The 26,983-nt window shown below is 40.7% G+C and overlaps 1 protein-coding gene and 1 long non-coding RNA gene across 2 annotated transcripts in view; one reads left to right on the forward strand and one right to left on the reverse strand.

Annotated features, from left to right (window-relative positions):
• Positions 1-26,983, forward strand: part of LOC117503306 (glutamate receptor ionotropic, kainate 2-like) — a 176,745-nt gene that overhangs the window by 146,960 nt on the left and 2,802 nt on the right. Inside the window, exons 11-15 of the mRNA XM_034162522.1 lie at positions 832-1,055; positions 15,368-15,486; positions 17,768-17,985; positions 18,105-18,330; positions 24,807-25,057. Coding sequence (XP_034018413.1) covers positions 832-1,055; positions 15,368-15,486; positions 17,768-17,985; positions 18,105-18,330; positions 24,807-25,057 — 1,038 coding nt within the window. The remainder of the gene's footprint in view (positions 1-831; positions 1,056-15,367; positions 15,487-17,767; positions 17,986-18,104; positions 18,331-24,806; positions 25,058-26,983) is intronic.
• Positions 16,611-16,932, reverse strand: LOC117503307. Its single transcript, XR_004558541.1, has 2 exons — positions 16,873-16,932; positions 16,611-16,814 (listed from the first exon to the last, which is right to left on the reverse strand). It is a non-coding gene; the product is annotated as an uncharacterized LOC117503307 (long non-coding RNA).

Here is a 26,983-nt window from a genome sequence, read left to right on the forward strand (position 1 = left end):
GTAAAACAATTTTCAGTTCTCCCAAATATATACATTGGCCACTTGTAGATCCAATATAAACAAAGCCAATAGAATCTGCATTCATAGCCTGGAACTAACCATGCACCACTTTTTATGTGCAGTTTTGGTTTCTGATATGCCCAAAATGCTTATTTTCAAGACTCAAAGATCATTCTTCAAGAAATATTCCATCATGGCTGTTGTGTGTAAGACGGAATTGTTTTAAATTGCTGTTCTGTGCTGGTAGATTTTTTTTTTTTTACAAAGGATTAAATGGATGCTACTCACAGATTTCTTACCACTCTATATGACAACTCGTATTTTACGCCCTAATAAGGACAATAACTTTAAAAAAGAAAGAAAAAGCACTACCTACTCAGCCATCATTAAATAATCCATGACAAAAACAGATTTCAGGATGTCGAACTGGCACTGTAAGAAGAACACATTATCTCTTGAAAGCAGACTAATTTTGTACTTGGAGCGCTTAATTACCTAAAAATGAATCTAATCCAAGCATTGTTGCCTGAGTGCCTCACCTGTGATGCTACAACACATGAGAAGGATTAAATGTACAACCTGTAATTGCCCCCAAAAATCCTAATGCTAATCTACCATAGCTAATGACTCCGGGTATTTCCGCTGCACTCGTGGTGATACGTCTGCTTCTCCTTTTACACAAAGACCATACCAGGTGTTGACAGGAATCAGATTGTAATTCAGTTGGTTGTAGTGTGATCATCTTGTTTTTTTGTTGTTGTTGGTAGACTGAAATACCGCCCTACCCCCTATCCCCTATTCCATTCCTCCCCTCCTATTATCTCACTGTAGAAAGCAGACTTGGCAGTAGCTCCTTTGGCCATCACCTACATCCGAGAAAAGGTCATTGATTTCTCCAAGCCCTTCATGACGCTGGGGATAAGTATCCTGTACCGCAAGCCCAACGGCACCAACCCCGGGGTCTTCTCTTTCCTCAACCCCCTCTCGCCTGATATCTGGATGTATATTCTGCTGGCTTGCTTGGGTGTCAGTTGTGTGCTGTTTGTCATAGCCAGGTAACATGTCCACCCTTCCTTTCCTGCTCACCTTCCTTCATTTATACTTCCCCCCTTGCCTGCTTTTGCTTGCACTATATCCTCCACTAAAGATTGAGATTTGTTTGCTTAAAATTACCCGTAGGTGGGAAAAGCGATCTATCAAGACCTGGGTTGGCTTCTGTACAATGGCTTTAGAGATACTAATAAGGTCTTCATCAAGAGAATGTAATTACCTGACCAGTTACTTCAACTGATCGTATCACTGCTTTTGCATGTTTTAACCCATTTAAACCCTTTTAGCGATTAAACCACTAAGTGTTGTACTCATCTGGCGACTGCTTTGTTTGAAAGAAATCACGAATTGAAAAAATTGTTTTGGAAGGGTTTAATGTGAGGGAATTAAGTGATCACCATGGAAGTTACAAAAAAAACAAAAAAACAAAAACAAAAACAAAAAAACAATGGTAGCAATCCCGCAATATGAAATTTAAGCAGTTTTAAAGGTCTACAACGGTAACTAGAAATATATCTACATTTCTGTCATACTGGTGTAGCTGCCGCGTTTTAGCAGACAGGACTTAATCAATCGAACTATGGACCCTAGTTTTGAAATTAATAAAATTATATACAAAACAGAACTTCTTGCTAACAAAACAAATTTTGCTAGAATTAATATAAAATGATAAGGCTGATTTCACAGTCGACCCAGTTTAGCATAAAACTATTTTAAAACACATTTCACAAAAAAATGATAGAGTAAATCATGAAATCTGCTTTTCATAGAAGCAAGAACATGAAACATTTCTGTTTGTTGTTGTAAAGGTGCCGGCTTTAGCAAATAGTCAAGCTAACACAATCGGTAAAACAGAGAACAACTTCTGATCACCGCAGTGGAGCTTTAAACCGTCGCTACATAAGCTCCCTAGTATGCTGGTGGTGAAGCAACATCGGAAGTAATATAGCTAGTTGGACCATATAACCTAGCGTAGTTAGAGAAGAAACACTATTAGTTGTATTTATTTCCAAATGCAGTGTCAGAACTCATAAGGTATCAGTATGTATAAGGTATGTATCAGTGGCTAACTTATCTACCAAAGTGTTCAAGCTAACGCTAAGTCAAGTTAATGCCATGAATTAACATCAGGGAATGGTCCAATCAGTTTGTTTACCGCTGATGTCAGTGTTATGAGTCTTTTTTTATCTTTATTTTTAAACGTAACGTGTATAGAAAACAATAGAATAAAACAAACACCAGCAAATATAAATACGCAATATAAAATAAGTCGCAAGTTGCTCTGGCAAGCTAGCCAGAGCAGACGGGACGCTTGCAGACGATTAGCTGAAACAATTTTTTTCCCAATGCTATTACAGATGTTGAAATCAGAAAATGTCACAAAAGAAATCACCAGGATCATAATATCACCAGCAATATATATTATATACTTTCATAAGATGCAAGAATGTGTAGATGAGTATAATATGCAGTTTTAAGGTTTGGAAAAATACTGTTTGAATTCATTTACAGTGCTACTACATACTCATACCCATATATTTACTTTTCAAAATTTGTAGAAAAACCAAATCTTTTAATGAAATGTTTTTATTAAAGATGACATAACTATTTGATTTTTGGCCATGTTTTAATAGAACCTGTCCAATAACTGCAGTGATTACACTGTTGACCACTTTCCAAACAAATCCATATGCCACAAGGTGCTGAACTTATAAAACCTTTCCCCAAGCAATCACTAGTTTCATCTTCTTGATTTTTAATGACCTATGACGAAGAGAATATAGAACTGGCAGGCACTCAGAGAGGTTATAGTCCTGCCAAGTCCCAATAGTTCTCTGTGTACTTTATCCATCTGTATGTTGTCAGCAGTATGTTTCAAGAGTCTCAAAATGTTTTAGTAGATCTCAAAAATATTGAGTGGAAACGTTGAGGCTGTTAAGTTTTGAGATAGAGTTACAGTGTTATCCCAACAAATTAAAGTAATACTGTTAAAGTCTAATATATGAGCTTGCACACATTTGAATTTCTTTATGGCATTTAATTACTGAAATGATATCCTTTAAGATCATCATGAAAACAAAATTGTACAATATTTTTTTAAAAATCTAAGTAAAAATCATTAAATGCGCACAGTTAAGTGTAAAAGTTTATATCCCTATACTTTGAAATGCCAAAAAAAAAGTTCATATCAAATATTATATAAAACTATTAAACATTTAATGCTCATTCAACTTGAACAAATGTTCTTTCATCATCAAAAGTAACAAAAATGGACAGTGTATAAAATAAAGTTTTATATATTTATATATGAGTAAGCAGTTCTCAGAAACTAAGTAATCATCAAAAAAAGTGAGGGAAGCCACCAAGTCACCATAAGAACTGAATATATGAAGATCTGTTCCAGGCATTTGTAGTTTTGATAGCAGAAGTGGTTCAGTGTTTATATATTGTATCACCATCTGTAGAAATTCATCATGATTTGGATTCTCCCATGTGGCTTCTGTCAAACTATAGCTCAGATTTCATGATTAGGGGGAGGTGATGGTCTTGTGGTTAAGCGTTAGGCTTGAGACCAGAAGATCCTTGGTTCCTTGGATCCTGACCAGAAAATCACTAAGGGCCCTTGGGCAATGTCCTTAATCCCCAAGTTGCTCCCGGTGTGTAGTGGGCGCCTTGCATGGCAACACCCTGACACAGGGGTGAATGTAAGGCATTATTGTAAAGCGCTTTGAGCATCTGATGCAGATGGAAAAGTGCTATATAAATGCAGTCCATTTACCATTTTATCATTTATGTTAAATTCAAGAAAATTCTTCTGTTGAGCTAAAACTAGTTGAAAAGTTGATTTTGAAACTTATTTTCCATGAGTTTAAAGGGAATTATTTTTGAAATTATAAGCTTGACCAGCATGTATACTTAAAAATAATAATAACTCAGTCTCATAAGAAATTTTGTAAAAGGATGCACTGAAAACCTGAACAAGTTAGCAGAACCTAAAAATATTGAGGCAACCAAATGCCACAAAATGACTGAGCTCATAAACTTAAAAATCAATTGTTCCCAGAACTTAAAAGTTTTGAATATATTCTACTTGTACCTCATGATTACAATTAAATTAAGCTGTTCATTAAGTAAAAGTAAAACCGTTCAGCTGTTCCCACAGCAGATCCGAGGTGGCTCTGCATGTTGATTTGGTACAAGTTTTACGCCGGATGCCCTTCCTGACACAACTCCACATTACATGCAGAAATGTGGCAGGGGAGGGGTTTGAACCGGGAACCTTCTGCGCCAAAAACAAGCACACTAATCACTTGGCCACCACCACTGCTAAAGTACTTATTAAGTCAACTCAAATATTTTCACATAGAATTCATTCTTTTAAGTTGTGCTTAAGCTCTGCTTTGAAGTTCTGCTTTCTTAATATACAAGAAATATTCAAGTCAATGAAAAATTCTGGGTTTAATTTACTCAAAATGGATGACCATGTTACACAAACTTGAAATATTTGAGTATATAAAACTTAAAACTTTGAGTTTACACTACTTAATCTTTTTAATTAATTTCAACATTCGCATTTACAAAGGCAACTTTTTCATGACATTCCATATATGTATTAACGACCAGTTACTGCTGTAATTTGATTATGTTTTTTTGGCTAAAACACGAAAAATACATTTTGCACACTGGTCTAGGCGTGCATGATGCCCTTCTTATACACTCTGCAAAACCCCTGATGCATGACGTATGCAAGAAAAAAAAAAAGGCTGTTAAATGCTTGATTAAATGCATGTTGTCATCAAATGTTACCGGCAAAATGATCACATTAGAGGAAAAGCCCTAACTATCACCTAAGTTGGCTCAGAATATGCAAATTCTACTCATAGCTGTTTGTTCCATATGTTGTCCTGGTAAGTGATTAGCGTGCAATATGTTGATATTTTATTTATTTCTGTCATCTTAAACAGCCTTCAGGCTCATATTAAATTCTAATGTGCTTCGATGCGTGCATTGTTTTTGTTTTTTTTGCACACTGTGGCAATAAATAGTGCTTATTCTCACATTACGTCAAAAACGTTCAGCAAACTTCACATGTAAAGTGAATTCTCTGCAGGTTGCTGAGCTGGTGCTCTCCGAATGTGGAGTGTATTATTTTCTTTAATATTCTGCAAATAGAGTGAGTGGTTTTTCCACAATAAAACACAAATTCACAACAATCTTTGAGCCACTTCCCACACCTGCTATTTTCCGACTAAATAAGCCGTCTCGTGCCGAGCGCCGGGGAAATACATTTCACTCCAGCCGGTTCCTTTCCAGCTCTGATTGCGGATGAATTGATTTCTCTCCTTCTCTATTAAGAAAACAAATAGCATCCTCTGTCCCCATATCTATGCCCAAGTAGAAAAATTCATTGTGCTGAGTAGAATGTGTGATTTAAATTGCATTATATTTACATGTAATTACAGGATATAGCTTTTTATTTTATATTATATTTTTTGGAGTATCTCTGATTTCCACACTCACATCACAGTGTCTTCACTTGACGCGAGAAAAGAAAAGCAGCAGATCTATAAAGCCAGTCGGAGTAATTGAATCCAACAGAGAGCTAATGGAGAGAGCACGACGCGTTATTGTGACTGGGGACAGACAAATGCGGAGCCGAACAGGAGAGGGAGAATCCTTTTATAATGCCGAGTGCTTTTTGGCGTGTCCCTCATGCTTCGTGTGAGGATGTGATCTTACGTCCTTCGTGTTCCACATCTGCGATTGGTGTGCAGAGCACAGCCCGCAAAAAAACAGGATGGCTGCAGGCAAAGGTCACACACAGGAATCAGCTCTGATGTAGGATACACACGTAGACACTGAGAGACGAACACTTTCCCTGCAAGAAATTTACACCTACATCTATGGTGCTGTGCTAATGAGCATGCTGTAAATACAGACAGGGAATAATGGAAAGCAGGGGTTACATAATATAAAATGCACCAAAAAAAGGCTATTTTATTACAGATGTGTTATTTTGTATGGTTGATAGTAATTGTGTCTCTCAAAGTGTTAATATAATGGAAAAAGCATCAAACCATTATTAGATTACAGTTTGTAGATTATGTTTGGAATTCTATCTGGATTTAATTTGAATGTTTTATAAGTGATATATCATCACACAAGATTAAAAAAAAATCTGGTTGACACACATACTGCATAATCAGCTAAACTGAAATGTAAAATTCCTGATTTATTACATGGTTTTGGCAGTGGAAAGGCAGACACAGCTACTATTCACCTTACTGGGGCTCACCTGGATTATTATCATTATTATCATTATTATTAACTCATTATTTCTTTTTCATTCCTACAAAGGCCTACATCCTTAGTGCTTACAAAATACAGAAAATTGCAAAATTCAAATTATTAACATTTCTTTTCTCTTTCCTTCATGTGCTTCATTTCATTGATATAATCTAAAAGCAGCACAAAGTAATCAGATTACATTAATTTCATTATACTTGAATTAGGCTCTAAGTTAATTACTGTTTTTAGCCAATAAACAAAATATATTTTTAAAACTACACTGCCTTTGTTTCATGCTGTAGCTCAACATAATATTTATATAATATAAATAGTTATATAATATTTATATAATATAAATATAATATTTATATTTATATTCTGTAAACATCAGTATTACAAAATATGGCTAGAAATGTGTTACCACTGTACATAACTATAAGGTGCATACTAGCATTTTGGTGCGTTAGCAAATTCTTAAAGGCCCCCATGTGGCTATTGTGTTGCCACTGTGATGCTAATAATCTTAAATAGTTAACATCAGAGTGAAAGGTTGAATTATTTTGTGAAATCACTCATTTGTCATCACATTACCACTAAACAATATTGAACATTATCTTCAAACAAACACTTGCTTTCAAGAAAGCTACATGCTAGCTAGCGAACGATAGCTGTTTTTATTAACTGAGCCAGGCTAGCTAACTCAATACCATGATTACTTCAAAATTATATGTTCATCGCTTTAAGAGGCCTATATTTTTGTTTTGTTGTCCATACTTGCTAAAGGAGAATTTTGTAATAATGTCTCACATTGTGGACTACTATGTGGCAACATTTTAGTCACTGTTTGGTTCTTCTTGCTAAAGGTCAACAGTATCAAGATTCCTTTTAATTGGAAATTTATACAAATTGGTGTGTCAAAAGTTCACCAAAATTGAACTTTGAGCAAACTACTCGCATGACTCACTCAAGCACATATACGAGGGCTGTCAATAAAGTATACGGTCCTTTTTATCTTTTTCAAAAACTATATGGATTTCATTCATATGTTTTTACGTCAGACATGCTTGAACCCTCGTGCGCATGCGTGAGTTTTTCCACGCCTGTCGGTGACGTCATTCGCCTGTGAGCACTCCTTGTGGGAGGAGTCGTCCAGCCCCTCGTCGGAATTCCTTTGTCTGAGAAGTTGCTGAGAGACTGGCGCTTTGTTTGATCAAAATTTTTTCTAAACCTGTGAGACACATCGAAGTGGACACGGTTCGAAAAATTAAGCTGGTTTTCGGTGAAAATTTTAACGGCTGATGAAAGATTTTGAGGTGATACTGTCGCTTTAAGAACTTCCCACGGTGCGAGACGTCGCGCAGCGCTCTCAGGCGGCGTTATCAGCCTGTTTCAAGCTGAAAACCTCCACATTTCAGGCTCTATTGATCCAGGACGTCGTGAGAGAACAGAGAAGTTTCAGAAGAAGTCGGTTTCAGCATTTTATCCGGATACTCCACTGTTAAAGGAGATTTTTTTAATGAAAGACGTGCGGAAAAACACCTCTGTGTTGATAACCATTTGTAAAATCCAGGCGGCTTTTGATGGCTTTCAGTGGAGTGAGTATATGAGAAATTGTTTAACAGCTGGACATGTTCCAACTTGTCCTTAAGGATTCCAAAGGAGGTGTTTTTCCTGTGGCGGAGCGTCACGGTGGCTGCGAGCTGACGTTGCAATCCCCCCACACGTCTTTCATTAAAAAAATCTCCTTTAACAGTGGAATATCCGGATAAAATGCTGAAACCGACTTCTTCTGAAACTTCTCTGTTCTCTCACGACGTCCTGGATCAATAGAGCCTGAAATGTGGAGGTTTTCAGCTTGAACAGGCTGACGACGGCGGCTGAGAGCGCTGCACGACGTCTCGCTCCGTGGGAAGTCCTTAAAGCGACAGTATCACCTCAAAATCTCTCATCAGCCGTTAAAATTTTCACCGAAAACCAGCTTAATTTTTCGAACCGTGTCCACTTCGATGTGTCTCACAGGTTTAGAAAAAATTTTGATCAAACAAAGCGCCAGTCTCTCAGCAACTTCTCAGACAAAGGAATTCCGACGAGGGGCTGGACGACTCCTCCCACAAGGAGTGCTCACAGGCGAATGACGTCACCAACAGGCATGGAAAAACTCACGCATGTGCACGAGGGTTCAAGCATGTCTGACGTAAAAACACATGAATGAAATCCATATAGTTTTTAAAAAAAATAAAAAGGACCTATACTTTATGGACAGCCCTCGTATATCGCCCCCTGAGGGTAAAATCTGGAAAATCCCCAGATTGCTACAAATTACATTCAAAGAAAGTAAATGTTGTTCAACAAAATGTTATCTGTGAAATTTCATTAGCAAAATGGTGGCATGAACATGATATTAAATACGCTAATATGGTATGTGCGAATTTCAATCTTAAGCTAGCAATGTCAAAACTTTATCACAAAAGGAGGAAATTGCTGTTCTGAAATGATGTTCAATCAATCAATCAATCAATTTTATTTATATAGCGCCAAATCACAACAAACAGTTGCCCCAAGGCGCTTTATATTGTAAGGCAAAGCCATACAATAATTACGTAAAACCCCAACGGTCAAAACGACCCCCTGTGAGCAAGCACTTGGCTACAGTGGGAAGGAAAAACTCCCTTTTAACAGGAAGAAACCTCCAGCAGAACCAGGCTCAGGGAGGGGCAGTCTTCTGCTGGGACTGGTTGGGGCTGAGGGAGAGAACCAGGAAAAAGACATGCTGTGGAGGGGAGCAGAGATCGATCACTAATGATTAAATGCAGAGTGGTGCATACAGAGCAAAAAGAGAAAGAAACACTCAGTGCATCATGGGAACCCCCCAGCAGTCTACGTCTATAGCAGCATAACTAAGGGATGGTTCAGGGTCACCTGATCCAGCCCTAACTATAAGCTTTAGCAAAAAGGAAAGTTTTAAGCCTAATCTTAAAAGTAGAGAGGGTGTCTGTCTCCCTGATCTGAATTGGGAGCTGGTTCCACAGGAGAGGAGCCTGAAAGCTGAAGGCTCTGCCTCCCATTCTACTCTTACAAACCCTAGGAACTACAAGTAAGCCTGCAGTCTGAGAGCGAAGCGCTCTATTGGGGTGATATGGTACTACGAGGTCCCTAAGATAAGATGGGACCTGATTATTCAAAACCTTATAAGTAAGAAGAAGAATTTTAAATTCTATTCTAGAATTAACAGGAAGCCAGTGAAGAGAGGCCAATATGGGTGAGATATGCTCTCTCCTTCTAGTCCCCGTTAGTACTCTAGCTGCAGCATTTTGAATTAACTGAAGGCTTTTCAGGGAACTTTTAGGACAACCTGATAATAATGAATTACAATAGTCCAGCCTAGAGGAAATAAATGCATGAATTAGTTTTTCAGCATCACTCTGAGACAAGACCTTTCTAATTTTAGAGATATTGCGTAAATGCAAAAAAGCAGTCCTACATATTTGTTTAATATGCGCTTTGAATGACATATCCTGATCAAAAATGACTCCAAGATTTCTCACAGTATTACTAGAGGTCAGGGTAATGCCATCCAGAGTAAGGATCTGGTTAGACACCATGTTTCTAAGATTTGTGGGGCCAAGTACAATAACTTCAGTTTTATCTGAGTTTAAAAGCAGGAAATTAGAGGTCATCCATGTCTTTATGTCTGTAAGACAATCCTGCAGTTTAGCTAATTGGTGTGTGTCCTCTGGCTTCATGGATAGATAAAGCTGGGTATCATCTGTGTAACAATGAAAATTTAAGCAATATCGTCTAATAATACTGCCTAAGGGAAGCATGTATAAAGTGAATAAAATTGGTCCTAGCACAGAACCTTGTGGAACTCCATAATTAACCTTAGTCTGTGAAGAAGATTCCCCATTTACATGAACAAATTGTAATCTATTAGATAAATATGATTCAAACCACCGCAGCACAGTGCCTTTAATACCTATGGCATGCTCTAATCTCTGTAATAAAATTTTTTGGTCAACAGTATCAAAAGCAGCACTGAGGTCTAACAGAACAAGCACAGAGATGAGTCCACTGTCTGAGGCCATAAGAAGATCATTTGTAACCTTCACTAATGCTGTTTCTGTACTATGATGAATTCTAAAACCTGACTGAAACTCTTCAAATAGACCATTCCTCTGCAGATGATCAGTTAGCTGTTTTACAACTACCCTTTCAAGAATTTTTGAGAGAAAAGGAGATTGGCCTATAATTAGCTAAGATAGCTGGGTCAAGTGATGGCTTTTTAAGTAATGGTTTAATTACTGCCACCTTAAAAGCCTGTGGTACATAGCCAACTAACAAAGATAGATTGATCATATTTAAGATCGAAGCATTAAATAATGGTAGGGCTTCCTTGAGCAGCCTGGTAGGAATGGGGTCTAATAAACATGTTGATGGTTTGGATGAAGTAACTAATGAAAATAACTCAGACAGAACAATCTGAGAGAAAGAGTCTAACCAAATACCGGCATCACTGAAAGCAGCCAAAGATAACGATACGTCTTTGGGATGGTTATGAGTAATTTTTTTCTCTAATAGTTAAAATTTTGTTAGCAAAGAAAGTCATGAAGTCATTACTAGTTAAAGTTAATGGAATACTCAGCTCAATAGAGCTCTGACTCTTTGTCAGCCTGGCTACAGTGTTGAAAAGAAACCTGGGGTTGTTCTTATTTTCTTCAATTAGTGATGAGTAGTAAGATGTCCTAGCTTTACGGAGGGCTTTTTTATAGAGCAACAGACTCTTTTTCCAGGCTAAATGAAGATCTTCTAAATTAATGAGACACCATTTCCTCTCCAACTTACGGGTTATCTGCTTTAAGCTGTGAATTTGTGAGTTATACCACGGAGTCAGGCACTTCTGATTTAAAGCTCTCTTTTTCAGAGGAGCTACAGCATCCAAAGTTGTCTTCAATGAGGATGTAAAACTATTGACGAGATACTCTATCTCACTTACAGAGTTTAGGTAGCTACTCTGCACTGTGTTGGTATATGGCATTAGAGAACATAAAGAAGGACTCATATCCTTAAACCTAGTTACAGCGCTTTCTGAAAGACTTCTAGTGTAATGAAACTTATTCCCCACTGCTGGGTAGTCCATCAGAGTAAATGTAAATGTTATTAAGAAATGATCAGACAGAAGGGAGTTTTCAGGGAATACTGTTAAGTCTTCTATTTCCATACCATAAGTCAGAACAAGATCTAAGATATGATTAAAGTGGTGGGTGGACTCATTTACTTTTTGAGCAAAGCCAATAGAGTCTAATAATAGATTAAATGCAGTGTTGAGGCTGTCATTCTCAGCATCTGTGTGGATGTTAAAATCGCCCACTATAATTATCTTATCTGAGCTAAGCACTAAGTCAGACAAAAGGTCTGAAAATTCACAGAGAAACTCACAGTAACGACCAGGTGGACGATAGATAATAACAAATAAAACTGGTTTTTGGGACTTCCAATTTGGATGGACAAGACTAAGAGTCAAGCTTTCAAATGAATTAAAGCTCTGTCTGGGTTTTTGATTAATTAATAAGCTGGAATGGAAGATTGCTGCTAATCCGCCGCCTCGGCCCGTGCTACGAGCGTTCTGACAGTTAGTGTGACTTGGGGGTGTTGACTCATTTAAACTAACATATTCATCCTGCTGTAACCAGGTTTCTGTTAGGCAGAATAAATCAATATGTTGATCAATTATTATATCATTTACCAACAGGGACTTAGAAGAGAGAGACCTAATGTTTAATAGACCACATTTAACTGTTTTAGTCTGTGGTGCAGTTGAAGGTGCTATATTATTTTTTCTTTTTGGATTTTTATGCTTAAATAGATTTTTACTGGTTATTGGTGATCTGGGAGCAGGCACCGTCTCTACGGGGATGGGGTAATGAGGGGATGGCAGGGGGAGAGAAGCTGCAGAGAGGTGTGTAAGACTACAACTCTGCTTCCTGGTCCCAACCCTGGATAGTCACAGTTTGGAGGATTTAAGAAAATTGGCCAGATTTCTAGAAATGAGAGCTGCTCCATCCAAAGTGGGATGGATGCCGTCTCTCCTAACAAGACCAGGTTTTCCCCAGAAGCTTTGCCAATTATCTATGAAGCCCACCTCAATTTTTGGACACCACTCAGACAGCCAGCAATTCAAGGAGAACATGCGGCTAAACATGTCACTCCCGGTCCGATTGGGGAGGGGCCCAGAGAAAACTACAGAGTCCGACATTGTTTTTGCAAAGTTACACACCGATTCAATGTTAATTTTAGTGACGTCCGATTGGCGTAACTGGGTGTCATTACTGCCGACGTGAATTACAATCTTACCAAATTTATGCTTAGCCTTAGCCAGCAGTTTCAAATTTCCTTCAATGTCGCCTGCTCTGGCCCCCGGAAGACAATTGACTATGGTTGCTGGTGTCACTAACTTCACATTTCTCAAAACAGAGTCACCAATAACCAGAGTTTGATCCTCGGCGGGTGTGTCGCGGAGTGGGGAAAAACGGTTAGAAATGTGAACGGGTTGGCTGTGTACACGGGGCTTCTGTTTAGAACTACTCTTCCTCCTCACAGTCACCCAGTCGGCCTGCTTTCCCGGCTGCTCGGGATCTGCCAGAGGGGAACTAACGGCGGCTAAGCTACCTTGGTCCGCACCGACTACAGGGGCCTGGCTAGCTGTAGAATTTTCCACGGTGCGGAGCCGAGTCTCCAATTCGCCCAGCCTGGCCTCCAAAGCTACGAATAAACTACACTTATTACAAGTACCATTACTGCTAAAGGAGGCCGAGGAATAACTAAACATTTCACACCCAGAGCAGAAAAGTGCGGGAGAGACAGGAGAAGCCGCCATGCTAAACCGGCTAAGAGCTAGTAGCTGCGCTAAGCTAGCGGATTCCTAAAAACACGCAAAGTGAATAATGTGTAAATAATTTAGAGGTGATTCAGCAGAGGGAGTGCTTTAGTTAAGGCACGTGAAGATTACACTGGGAAACAAATCGTTACCTAGATAACTAGATCAATCTTGTTATGTGTCGACGCGGATTGAGGAGCGAACCTGCGTCAGACAGGACCCAGCGCTAAAAATAACCAGAAAACGGTTCCAAACAAAAACTATTTATTATACACCTGTGTTTAAAAGTGTAAAAACATAAAAAAACAACGTCCCTCTGGTGGAGTGATTCGTGGCTCACTCTCCAGCGCCCGCAAGGATTAAAGCCGGTGCTCCTGGACTTCCTACCACCGCCAAACACCCCCCAGGTGGACACGACAAACTGATTCTCTGTGAAGCAAAGAGACGGTGAGGTAAATCAACAGATACAACTATATCTTCCAATAAACACACGCTGCCAGCAACACACTCAGGTCAGTGTCCTTTCTTTTACTTTATGCAAATGAGCAGCCTCTCACAACAAGTGGAGGATCACTTATCCTTCACGCCACAGCAGTGAGAAGCAAACTACGCAATTCTCTTTACAATTCCAGTACACTGTGTAACAAAACACCAAGTTACTATCAACAAGTACTTAAACACTTAATTACCTTTCGTGTGTGCTGACAGCATGTGTCCTCACCCCTCCCTGCTTCACGGGCTCGATGTGTCAAAACCCAGGCGCGGTCCTCAGCGTCTCACAAACGAATGTCACAAGGTCGAGTTCCCGGCAGTTCTGCTCAAATCACACATGACTTAAATGCAGAACGCCATCCAATTATCTGCTTCAGCTGCAAGTCGTCCAGGTTGCACGTGAGCACCAAGCACAGGTGCTTTCCATGATGTTGATGAGGGTGAAGACTCTTCAGCCAGCACCTTCTTCACAGACAAATCAGCCCTCATGCCACCTGGAGAGCAAAGAAAAGAAAAGAACACCAAAACATCCAGCCACGCCCCCCCCCCAACACACAACACAATCTAACTGCGCAGATTAAACAGCTAACAGATACAGCAAAACACCGCTGTGCTCCGGAACAGGAAGTGATACAATACCGCAGTGAGAGCCAACCACCAGTCAGTCTTGTAAGGTCTGTTGAGTCTAGTAAATTCAGGCGGCTGCAACAACAAAAAACATATATCTCACAAACAACTATGCAGTCTCTCCCGCTAGCTCTGCTAGCAGAAAATAGACATCATACAGCATTGTATTTGTAGTGATGGAATGTTGTGCGGTGTCTTGTGAATACCATATTTGCATATCTAAGAACTGCTGGCTGAAAAATGTCAAGGAATTGTGACATAGTCAGAATCCAAACGACCAAAACCGCCAGCTTATTAGCATGCAGCATGTCGGGGAACAGCTTCCAAACAGCTTTACTGCTCCATCTGTCAAACATTTCACCACAAACTCAATCAGTTCCTGATGTTTAACGCTAACCCAATCACCGAGCGCTAATGTCGTGCCAGTTTTGCTTAAGATAACAGATGAGAAATGTCCACCAGTGGTCTGAAGACGCAGCCTAGGGGAGTGGTGGCAGGAATGGTAAAAGGGCTTGGTTCGCCGGGGAAGTAGAGCAATCGGCGGGGAAAAATCAACTCTGGAGCAGGTTTGTGGGAGAGACAGCTGGAGATATAATGTGCGCAGTCATTGTGAAAGAAGCAGCAGAGATGTTTGGCTCCCGGCAGAGGGGTGTGGATGGTGTTGCATCTGCACAACTGCAGTAGTTGGAGCTGCCGGAGCCGAGGGGGTAGAATCGCAAAAAAGCTCCTGAGTCAGTGAATCTAAATGAGCTCCGTAGATCCCGTTGGAGTGGAACATTATCACCGGTGACGTTGCTATTCCAGCCTATTGATCTGCTCTCACAATAAACTGATGCTATTTGAATATGCCAATAAGGCGATCTCCGCGAAAGCTTCAACGATTTGCTTTCCGTAGGAGCTCTGACACTGAAGCCACAGCACATTTACATTCTCTTTGTCCTTTTTTTTTAATGCATGCTTTACCTGCGACATAATCAACACCGAAGTATTGCTTTTGTACTGACAGTTTTCTCTTTCTGCTTTTCTCCTTTATAGGTTTAGCCCGTATGAGTGGTACAACCCGCATCCATGCAATCCAGACTCAGATGTAGTGGAAAACAATTTTACGCTGCTCAATAGTTTCTGGTTTGGAGTTGGGGCTCTCATGCAGCAAGGTAGTTGCCTCAGCCTGTGGGTGCTGTTGCTCTGCAGGAGCTGTAGCTCTCTATATCCCGCTGTCTCTCAGGGTTGGCTTGTTTTATTCGAGCCAGCGGCGACAGAGAGAGGCCTCAGGCTCTGCTGTTAGGAAGGCCAAACTTTGACTAAATGTGCCCGCCATCCACATAATTTTAATCGACAGTATTTCACTCATGGTAAATCACTATTCCAGAGAGTGCAACGCTTACGTCTTGTGGTGATGTGGCTTTATATTACTGTTTAATAGTAGTCATAGGCGTGTCTTTATCCAGTTCAATGATATAACCATTCTGAATATCCCCTATATTCAAGCAATAGGTCCAAATTTTGACCTTGGCATTGGTTTGACTGACTAATTAAGTTCACAGTGACTGTTAATTTGCAATCATGTTTGCTGAGCGCTAACAATCAGTGTATCATCGTCACAACAGCGTCAATGACTAGCTGAGGTCTTATTAACACTAGCCTGAGTGACTAATCAAATTCAAAGCTAATATTAATTCACAAATTTGTTTTTGAAGCAGTAAGCAGCTTTAGCTTGAATGTATAGTAATCAAATTTACAATTTGTGCCAGCTAAGCGTTAAATAACATGAGCTTAACTGACTAATTAAATCACAGCTATTGCTAATTCAAAAATGTGTTTCCTAAATGCTAACTACCATTAGGCTGACTGTTATTCAAATTCACAACTAGTGTTAATTCACTAAGACTTTAGCTAAGCATTAAATAGCACTAGCTTGAGTGACTAAACCAATCACAGCTAGTGCTAATTTAGAATCGCATTTGCTAAATGCTTCCATTAAATTGGGAATATATTCCAATTCACAAGTCTTAATTTACTGAGACTTTAGCTAAGTGTGAAATAGACTAGCTAGAGTGACTAAACATAACACAGCCAGTGTTAATTCACAAATGTGTTTGCTAAATGCTAACTACCAGTAAGTTGAGAATACATATGCAAATTCACAAGTAATTTTACTGAGAACTGAGCGAAGTGTTAACTTCCACTAGCTTGAGCGACTAATCATAGTCACAGCTAACATTATCCTAGCATGTATTTTATATATATCAGCTCTTTTATTAATTTTTTAATTAATTATTGAGTTTTATGTCTTTCATGATTTGTTTTGTTGTATTATATTTTATGTTGTTGCTTGTGAGTTTTTGAAGCACTCTGTATGTTTGCTTTAAAAGTGTTATATTATATTATATTATTAGTAGTAGTAGTTATAGTATTGTTAGTACTACTTGGAAGTATGCAGATAAATTACATTGTTAGAATTACAACAAATTTGTGTTAAAATCTTATGTAGAATTTACAAATATAAAGTACACAACTTGATTTTTGAATAAATTTCAGACGATCTTAAAGAATTTATCACACATTTTGCTTATTTACATTTATTCATGAACAATAATAATTTTAAAAGTTTTAGGCACATTAGATGGACCTGCACAGTGATGTAGTTTTCAACTGGTGATGCATTAAATCAAGGCATAACATGACCTCTTGGGTATGCAAGGTATAAACATTATTGTTAATGTCATTAACTTAGAATATTGTGAATTCAAGATCTCATTTATCACAGCCTTTGGTAGTAATTAACCATCACAGGGATTTAGGCTTAAATTGTACCTCTTATAGATTTTCATGGAATGATATGTATGTCGGCCATGTCGATCAGCCATGTTGTTCAGCCATGTTGTTCAGGCTGAACAACATGGCTGAAGTTAGCTGCCTCACTTCATTACTACCGTACCTAGTGTCCTCTCCCGTTTCCGCTGGCGCATCAACACCTAGAGCTCAGTGGGGTGTGGAGTCAGGATGTGAGGTTACCTTGGGTACATGACACTCTGGTCCAAACAATGCATCACTTCTCCGCACTCTTCTTGAATCAATCATAATTACCATCTTTTCTGGCAACACTTTGAATTTGTGATGTCGCTTGAAATATAATTGCTAATTTTGATTGCTTCCAATAATATAGTTGTGCTGTTTTGAAAGTTTCCCAAAGTTAATAGGTTCACATGTCTTAATTTAACAATAATCAGATTTGTAGGGTCTATTGGACCTCATCTTTCATTATTTAAATACAGCTTGTAACTTGTAAACCAAGCTAAATGTACCCAACTAAATAGTTGTTTGACAAAAAGGCACAAGATCATTTGACAAAATGGTACATGGAAAACTTGAAGAAAGTTTTTAACAGATATTTTTACAGCATTACATTCACTTGTATCACCACCATCGCCCCAGGCTCAGAGCTCATGCCGAAGGCCTTATCAACTCGAATCGTGGGAGGCATCTGGTGGTTCTTCACCCTCATCATTATTTCCTCTTATACCGCCAACCTGGCTGCCTTTCTCACTGTGGAGAGGATGGAGTCCCCCATTGACTCGGCTGATGACCTAGCCAAGCAAACAAAAATCCTATATGGAGTTGTGGAGGATGGTGCAACAATGACCTTCTTCAAGGTAGAGCTGGGTCCGCCACGGTGTATCCTTCTTTAATTTTCAGAGCTTACATGCCTGCTATCTCTGAACCTTATTCGCTGTCCAGCTTCACTGTAGCTCTAATCTGTTGCTCCTTGCAGAAGACAAAGATCTCCACCTATGACAAGATGTGGGAGTTCATGAACAGCAGAAGGCAGTCGGTTATGGTCAAGAACATGGAAGAGGGCATCCAGAGGGTCTTGACCTCAGACTACGCCTTCCTTATGGAGTCCACCACCATTGAGTTTGTCACCCAACGTAATTGCAACCTCACACAAATAGGGGGCCTCATAGACTCCAAAGCCTACGGAGTTGGAACGCCCATGGGTAAATGACCTCACACCTCTTATAACATTTTCACCAAACCAATACATATATAGAGACATTAATACAAACACTATCATGCAGGTCAAATTATACCTGTGGACAGAGAGCGTCTGGCTAGCCCATCCCAAATAGAACTTGGACTACCAGTATATAATCTGGGGTTCGACTGTGGGGAATCATGCACTCTCATCCACTTCATGCTATGGTATCCAGGGATAAGGCATTTGCCCAATGGGCCTCAAGGACTGATGTAGAATATCCCAACACCCCATCAAAATGATAAAACTGCCCTGTCGGAACACAGTTGTCAAAGGCTATACTGCCTGCCTACTTTTTTCTTTACCCTTGGAACACAGTAAGCCAGCTTCCTGGGAATGAAGGGCTTGCATCAATGCGTAAGGTTTAACCACTTCTGTACAGTAAAGCCATGCACAACTATTCAGAATGTCATAATTTAGCAATAAAACCTCTAACTCCACCCTCGCATAAACAGTATTTTTTTGAATTTCCTAGATCTGCTCAAAACTCTAGCAGCCACGTGCTAAATCTTTTAAAGAGTTATTACACTACTTGTGCCTAGTAACTATGTCTAACAAGACCGACAACGATCATCTTAATCATCTCTGAATTCAAAAGTAAAAAAAAATTGATGATATCTAATTTTGCCTTCAGCCATAATCCTCTCCAGTTTTGCTGTATGAGACACATTACCCTCAAGAACAGTGAATATATTTGCGTTATGATCATCATACAGCATAACAGTGAAATGCCCATTTAAATAATCCCATTGCTATGTATAATCTGCCCAAGAACTACTACTTAAAGACAGAATAACATTGGACTTAGAACTGATCCCTGAGGAACCCCATACTTGGTTGTAGAGATTCGAGAGATAATATTATTTACCAAGTAGGTAATATCTCAGCCATATCATCACATAGAACAGCAAGAACACTGAATTAGAGTCTCCATTTAACCAGTCGATTGACTTCAACAAGTGCATTTTCTGTAGAATGATGAGCACTAAAATCTGAAAATAGGTCTTGCAGATTTTCATAATGTTGCCATCCTGTGATTTAATCCTCATATTTAGAATTATCTTGGTGTGTCCAATTACTTATGACCTCTGAAAATAAAGGTATTGTGGATGAAAATTGATGTAATTTTTAATCAGCTAATGCAATTTCAGGCATGTGAAGAAAAAAGTGTCCATGTCCAAATACTTATGGACCCAAGTGCATGTTCTTCCGCAGTTTTGTATATAGCTTGTGTTGGGATAATAAATGTGTCTGGCACCCGCAAGGACCCTGGCGGAAGGTCGTCGATGGTTCCAGTCCTGGTGTCACAAAGGTTAGCGCGGTCGTGACGAGGCCGGCAAGAGCTCTGCAGTCATCCGTAATGGCCACATCCATCACCCGCGATATGAAGGCCATCAGAATTTGGAGGATTAACCATGGCCACCCACATCTGGACCCGTCTAGCACTGATGAGTATGGGGCAGTTATGGATCTGCAGGGATGTCGTGATGGCCGCGGCTGTAACAAAGCCGAGGTAACGCCTTGAAATATGGTCCCACTGTGGTTTCGTAAGTGCAGGAGTGCTTACTGGTGCCCTTGAAATTGACACATAAATGCAGAGAAGTTTTTTTTTTTCTTTTATGCGGTGATGACGCATCAATATATGGCAGAAAAATAAATCCCAAACATTTTCCAGTGAGTGGGACGTCGCTCACATGATTAAAACAAAGAGAAGTTTTAAAAGGTAACATCTCAAACTGATCTCCATTATTTCATTACCGATGCTGAGGAGGTTGTTTTCATGTCCACCTGTCAATACTTCAATATTTCAAAAGGTCCCAAATGGATTTCAATGACATTTTGTAGTGATTTTAGATTCCTGGGTCAAGGAAGAGCCAATTAAATTTTGGTGTGTAAGAGGATCATGATGTATACCTTGCATCAAGGAAGAGTTGTCTTTTATGTCAAGTTTCTAAGATGCTTGCTTTTGAGTTCGAGAGATGCCCAGGACAGTTTATGGAGCCACAGAATTGTTGGACGCAGTGTTGAGTGATCCCAGTACCGTTGCACAAAAACAAAGGTTCAAGTCGACAGGGTCATCGTGCTTCCTGTCTTACTGTGTGGTTGTGAGACTTGGACATTAACCAGAGACCTAAGGCACCGACTTGCTGCCTGACTACCTAAGGCATTGACTAGCAAGTCAATGCCTTAGGTAGTCAGGTAGCAAGTCAATGTCTTGCTACCTGACTAGGTCTTAGGTCAATGCCTTAGGTCTTTGGCCCTAGGTCTCTCCCATAGGTCTTTGGCCCTAGGTCTCTGCCTTAGGTCTTTGGCCCTAGGTCTCTCCCTTAGGTCTTTTGCCCTAGGTCTCTGTCTTAGGTCTTTGGCCCTAGGTCTGTCCCATAGGTCTTTGCCCCTAGGTCTCTCCCATAGGTCTTTGGTCCTAGGTCCCTGCCTTAGGTCTTTTGCCCTAGGTCTCTGTCTTAGGTCTTTGGCCCTAGGTCTCTCCCATAGGTCTTTGGCCCTAGGTCTCTCCCATAGGTCTTTGGCCCTAGGTCTCTGCCTTAGGTCTTTGGCCCTAGGTCTCTTTGGAGGATCCTTGGATTCCCACTGGAATGGCCTTATGTTAAGTAAACGGTTACTTTGGAGACTGAGTTGAGGAGTATCACTTCCATTGTGAGGGAGTGTCAGCTGCAAGACTTTAACCATGTGGCTCCTTTCTTTAATCATGACCCAGCACGTGGGTGTCTCAGTGTTGAGGACCTCATCAGCTGGAGAATGCTAAGAGGACATCCATGATTCACCTGGCTGTGCCAGATTGATGGCTGCTTTCTAGCAGTGGGGATTTGCTGTTTTCTGCCTGGATTGTTGCCATCCAGCACCTAAGGTGGTTCTATAGTGTGGTGGATGTGGTGATATGTGGCACCAACATATGCTGCCAAATGTGATCTGACCTTCAGATATGTTGTGATCTTTGGTCTTTGAACTTACATCCTTTAATCCTGATCCTCCTGCTGATTTTTTTATCTCTGATTCCTTTGATCCTGTCCTCTGAATTGTTCATTCGCTCAGTGATTAGGATCAAAAGACAGAGCCCACTCTTTGTGCCTGATTTCTTTGATCCTGCCATCTGGACTGCTCATTTATTCAGTTATTATAATAAAAAAAACAGATCACTGATTTCTTTGATGCTGTCCTCTGGATTGCTCATTCGCCCAGTGATTAGATCAAAAGAGACAGCCCACTCATTGAGCCTGATTTCTTTGATCCTGTCATGTGGACTACTCCTTCATTCAGTGATTAGAATCAAAAAATCACTCTTTGATCTGTGATTTCTTTTATACTGTGATCTCAGTTGCTCAGGTGTTCAGTGATTAGGATGAAAAGACAGAGCCAGCTCTCTGATCCCGATTTCTTTGATCCATCTATTTGCATCAAAATAGATGGACATGTGATGTGGTTAAAAGATCACAAATCAGTGATCAGGATGAAAGATGAGAATTAAAGACCAGGATTAAATACAAGAAACAAAGATTTGGATGAGGATCAAAGGTGAGAGATCAAAGGAATTACCTAACAATGCAAAACAAGGAGATAAAAAGGAAATCTCAAACATCGGGCAGTATGTTTGACTTTAGCTGAGGAATGTGTTCCCTGTATGCCTTCATTGGTCTTTTGTGGAACTGGATTTTCTCTTTCTCTCTCTTTTGCTCTCCCACATGTCCCTTTGTGACCTCACCCCAATTACTTTCAGTGCTTCATGTCAACGTTTAGCCTGTATCTTCCGGTTTGCCCAGAACTGTTTAGCAGTACCTTCCCCGTAGGGCTGTTACAGCAGTAAACCAGAGTGAGCCATAAAATAGGTCTTTACCTTTTAGTGCTTGTCGAGTTCCAAACGTCCTGTTCCCAAAACCCAAATGCGTCATCTTGCAGCTATCAACTTAAACTGAGATCACAATAATAGTTGAGGCCAGACAGCGTGATGGATGTCCTCCGGTGGTGAACATCTGTCACATAGCCGTGCACGCACAGTGTGTCAAGCGCAGCGTTTTTCCATTTGCTGCTGCGGCGCTCTCCATATCCTCCTCTCTAAGGACTCATCCTATTAGCATTTATCCGAGGCCTGTTTTGTTAAGCCGTCATTAATCATTTGAAATATGAGGGGAGTCGGAATCAGGGGACTCTGATGCCTGATAGATTTCTCATCTTCACACAAAGCAAACTGTGCAAACGCATGTGCACCGTGCAGAACCATGCAATCGGAGCTTGCACAGAGCCTGAACCATAAGTATTTGGATGTCGAGGTACAAATTTTTGCAAATGTGCCTTGACTTGGACAGTCGAGATGTGCTTGTAGTGTAGATTATTAGATTTCTTTACACATAGTCTCTGCATTTTCAAAGCCCAAAAGTAAATGGGAAAACTAAATATAATGATTATCAGTACTACAAATCATTACTGTTAAAGCCACTTGTCTTTCAACAAGCCAGGGGATGGATACATGAACATTTCCAAGTCACTGAGTATAGCTTAGGCTTCATTTACCCCAATCATTATAGTAAATCTGTCTGGAGTAGGCAGTTCTCAAAAATTGAGTGATTGTGCAAGAAGGAGACAAGTGAGGGAAGCCACCAAGACAGCCATGACAACTCTGAAGGAGCTATAGGCTTCTGTGGTTGTGATCGGAGAAAGTGGAATTGTAGCTTTTGTGTGCTGCTTCACCTATTTTACAGCTTGATGGTGGAGTGGACAAGAAAAGACACTACTTTAAAAGGAGACATAAAACTTTAGTCAATCTTTGTCAGATGGTGCTGGTTTTCTTTAACTGGCAAATAGTGATGCAACAGACAGACAGACAGTTTCTCCAAACATAGCCATGGAAGCCTATAACGCCTTCTAAATTTTCTGAGTGTCTTGATGGCTTCCCTCACTCAGCTCCTTATTGCACACTCACTCAGCTTTTGTGAACTGGCTCCACCACAGAAATTTACCACATGTGTGAAACAAGAAGTCTTCAACGGCGGATCAGGTGCTGAAGGCGGATGAAGGGTGCAACAGGGTTACAGACCCAAATCATTTGGAATTTCCCAACCATAGGACCAGGCTAAGGATATGTCAAGGGCTGCATGTTTGTCAGTGTGCAACGACATTCCCACATTAAAAATTCCAAGGCACAGACATCTCTGGATCTATCCGGGATGTAGATATCCTCTCCAGGAATTGATCAAGAAATTGCTACGATGGCAGCAAAAATGTGTCTCTGTCCAAATACTTATGGACCTGACTGCAGTCAGTGTTGATCATGGAAACTTAGGAAAAATATACGTTTGAATGTTTTTCATACAAATCGGTTATTTTATGAGACACAATAAAGGAATCAGCAGACACGCGTTGTAATTTTCACTTCTTGTATTAATGTTCCTTTCTTGAGCCTAAATCCTGACAACGGTGGAGATTAAAAGATGACTAAAGACACTAGACAGACAGACAGAGAGAGACAGAGAGAGAGAGAGAGATGGAAGATGAGTGCGTCAACTGGAGATGTGACAGGTAAAAACAGACCTGCGCGGAAACGTTCCCAATCCCCCCCTGAGGTTTCGCATAAAACGCTCCCCCTGTTCATAAAGCGATTTGTTTTCTTTCAGCAACATCAAATTTGCCGTTTTATCCGCGTTAAGTTGATTTAAATACGCACACCAACAAATGCCTGAAATGCAAATGTGACCCAGCTTCTACATATGAGCCTCGTAATCACACAGATACAGTAATGAGTTTTTAAAGCCGCGCCGTTAATGAAACATAAACGCTAACCCTGAGCGTTCATCTCTCAGGGACCCGGCGGTTGGGGCGTAGAGCTGCAGCCTCCAGTCACACTCTGGATGGGAAAAAAGCTCCCGCTACTCTGCCCAGATTACCCCTCCTTTGATCACGCCATCACCCACCGCGACTTAATATAATGACGCTAATTCAGGCATCTTCCCGCCGCCTAGATTTAGGCGCTGCTGCTCAGAGCAGCGTAAACATTCTTTAAAACACATCAAAATAACAACCGGATATCAACATATAATCCCAAACATTCATGGGCCAGGTAACGCAAATCCCACCGTGCTTCTGTTTTTGTCATTTCCACGCTACATTTACACGCAAACAGCGGCTAATTCAGGCGATTAAACCACTTTGATGCACACGCACGCACACACACAAAGCTGAATCACTCTGTTTGAATTATAATTCACAGCACGGCACAGAGCGGGAGTGAGAAGTTTGGAATCACTCCGGCAATATAGGAATTAGCGGAATCTAAAGGATTTAGGGAAAACTCTTTCTAAGCAGCTGGCAGGAACACGACGGGTGAATGACGACACGTGGGCAAGAACTTCTTTCACCCTCGCAGCATGCTGGAAATTGTTCAATGATTTCCAGTCTGCGCTAGCCTGCCAATGTGTTTTGTTTCTCCAGGCTCTCCGTACAGGGACAAGATCACCATAGCCATTCTGCAGCTGCAGGAAGAAGGGAAGCTGCACATGATGAAGGAGAAGTGGTGGAGGGGAAACGGCTGTCCCGAGGAGGAGAGCAAAGAGGCCAGCGCTCTGGGCGTGCAGAACATCGGCGGGATTTTCATCGTGCTGGCCGCGGGGCTCGTGCTGTCGGTGTTTGTGGCAATCGGAGAGGTTCTTTACAAGTCCAAGCAGAACACCCAGCTGGAGAAGGTACGAAGGTTTGAAGACCTTCTTGATGTATTTGAACAGCGGTCTCAAAGCCGGGGCGGTAATTTGGGGCAGTAATACGCCTTCTGGTTGGGCAAGTAGGTAGGTTGGTTGGTTGGAAGACAGATAGTAAGGAAAAAAGGAAAGGAGGGAGGGATAGAGATAGGAAGGAGGCATTAGGTGGGTAGGAAAGGAGGAAGGCAGATAGGTTAAGCTAGATAAGGAGGTAGATAGGGAAGAAGATAGGAAGGAAGGTGATAAGTAGGGAGGTAGGTAGGTATATACACAGGTGAGTAGGTATGCAAGTTGTTGGTATAAAGGAAGGCAGATAGCTAGGTACTAAGATAGATAAATGATAGATGGATAGGAAGGAAGGCATAAGGTAGGTAGGCAGATCGGTGTAGCCAGGGGTGCCAAAAAGGGGAGAATAAGGTGAATGATTCTAGGGGCCCATGATTGACAGGGGCGCAGAGAGGCCCCTAATGCAATTCTAATAATGACAAAATAATATGGAGGGTGGCCCAGTAAGATTTCTTTTCATGGGGCCCAAAATCCCTGGTGGCACCCCTGTATGTAGCCAAGTAGGTCTATTGTAGGTACGAAGGGCAATTGAGACATTTTTGAGCCTGATCCAGAAAAAGTAGGGCGTGGTTCTCCATCTATTGCATTCTGAGATACCAACATTTCTTGAGAATGTGCGTCATTTTGGCTCACTGGGTGCAATGTTGAAAAATGTTGGTTTCTCAGAATGTAAAAGATGGAGAACCACGCCCTACGTTTTCTGGGTCAGGGTCAAAACTTCTCCATCTTCCCTTGTAGGTATGCCATTGGTAGAAAGGAAAGAAGATAGGTAGATACTTAGACAGAGAGGTAGACAGATAGAAAGGAAGGGATGAGGTAGGTAGACAGGCAGGCAGGTAGGACGATACATAAGGAGGTAGCTAGGAAAGGAGGGAGGGTGGTAGGAACCAGCCAGCTAGACAGGCAGATAGGAAGAAGTGACACAAACAGACTCAACAAACTCATCAAGAGAGCTGGTTCTCTCCTGGGGGTTGAGCTAGAGTGTGTGTTGGAGGTGTCAGAGAGGAGGATGCTGAGGAAACTGCTCAGCATCCAGGACAGCACCACCCACCCGCTGCATGCCACACTGACATCCTATCAGAGCACCTTCAACCATTGAGGTGCACCACAGAACACCACAGGAGGTCTTTCCTACCTGTGGCAATCAGACTATATAACTCCTCCCCCCTCTGAAAGTGGACACAGGTGGGCTTGTACCGGGAACCTTCTATTTTGTGAGCAATAGTGTAGAATATGTATCTGCCACGCTGCCCAAGGACCTCAGACCCTTCTATAGTGCTGTAAATTCTTCAATTCCACACAGTTCAGCTGATTTGGATGAAATTATCCTCATATAAATCTGACTACCTGCACCATGTGTTACACTCTCATGGTTTTCCTTGACGTCTACAATAGACAGCCGAAATAACAAAAAAAATATTGTCTGACTCCAGATGAATACCTAAGCGTGCCTAACAACACGCTTTCACTTTGTGTATTATTTCTTCCTTGATGTAAGCACATAAATGTCACTATTTCTTTGAAAAATGGAAACGCGCTCCGTGCATATGGTGCAGCGCATTTGCAGCCGCATCCTCTCCCCCTCCCCTCCGGAAGCGAATATATTTCACGGTGTTCTTTATGTGCTCTATTTTTGTGCAGAGCACCCGTGATTCATCACCCAGCATGTATTTAGCGGAATTAACTTCCGCAGCGGTGTGTTAAGATAAGTTCTTTTGATTGCACGTTTTAATTATTTACATCTACGGAATTAGCGGTGTGTTATTTTATTGCAACAGTAATTACGTTTTGGCTGGGAGATTTTTTTTTTCCTCCTTTTAATTTGGGGGGGGGGTTAGTTTGTTTTTG

The sequence above is a fragment of the Thalassophryne amazonica genome, chromosome 21 (genome assembly GCF_902500255.1).
Source record: "Thalassophryne amazonica chromosome 21, fThaAma1.1, whole genome shotgun sequence".
Lineage (NCBI taxonomy): Eukaryota > Metazoa > Chordata > Actinopteri > Batrachoidiformes > Batrachoididae > Thalassophryne > Thalassophryne amazonica.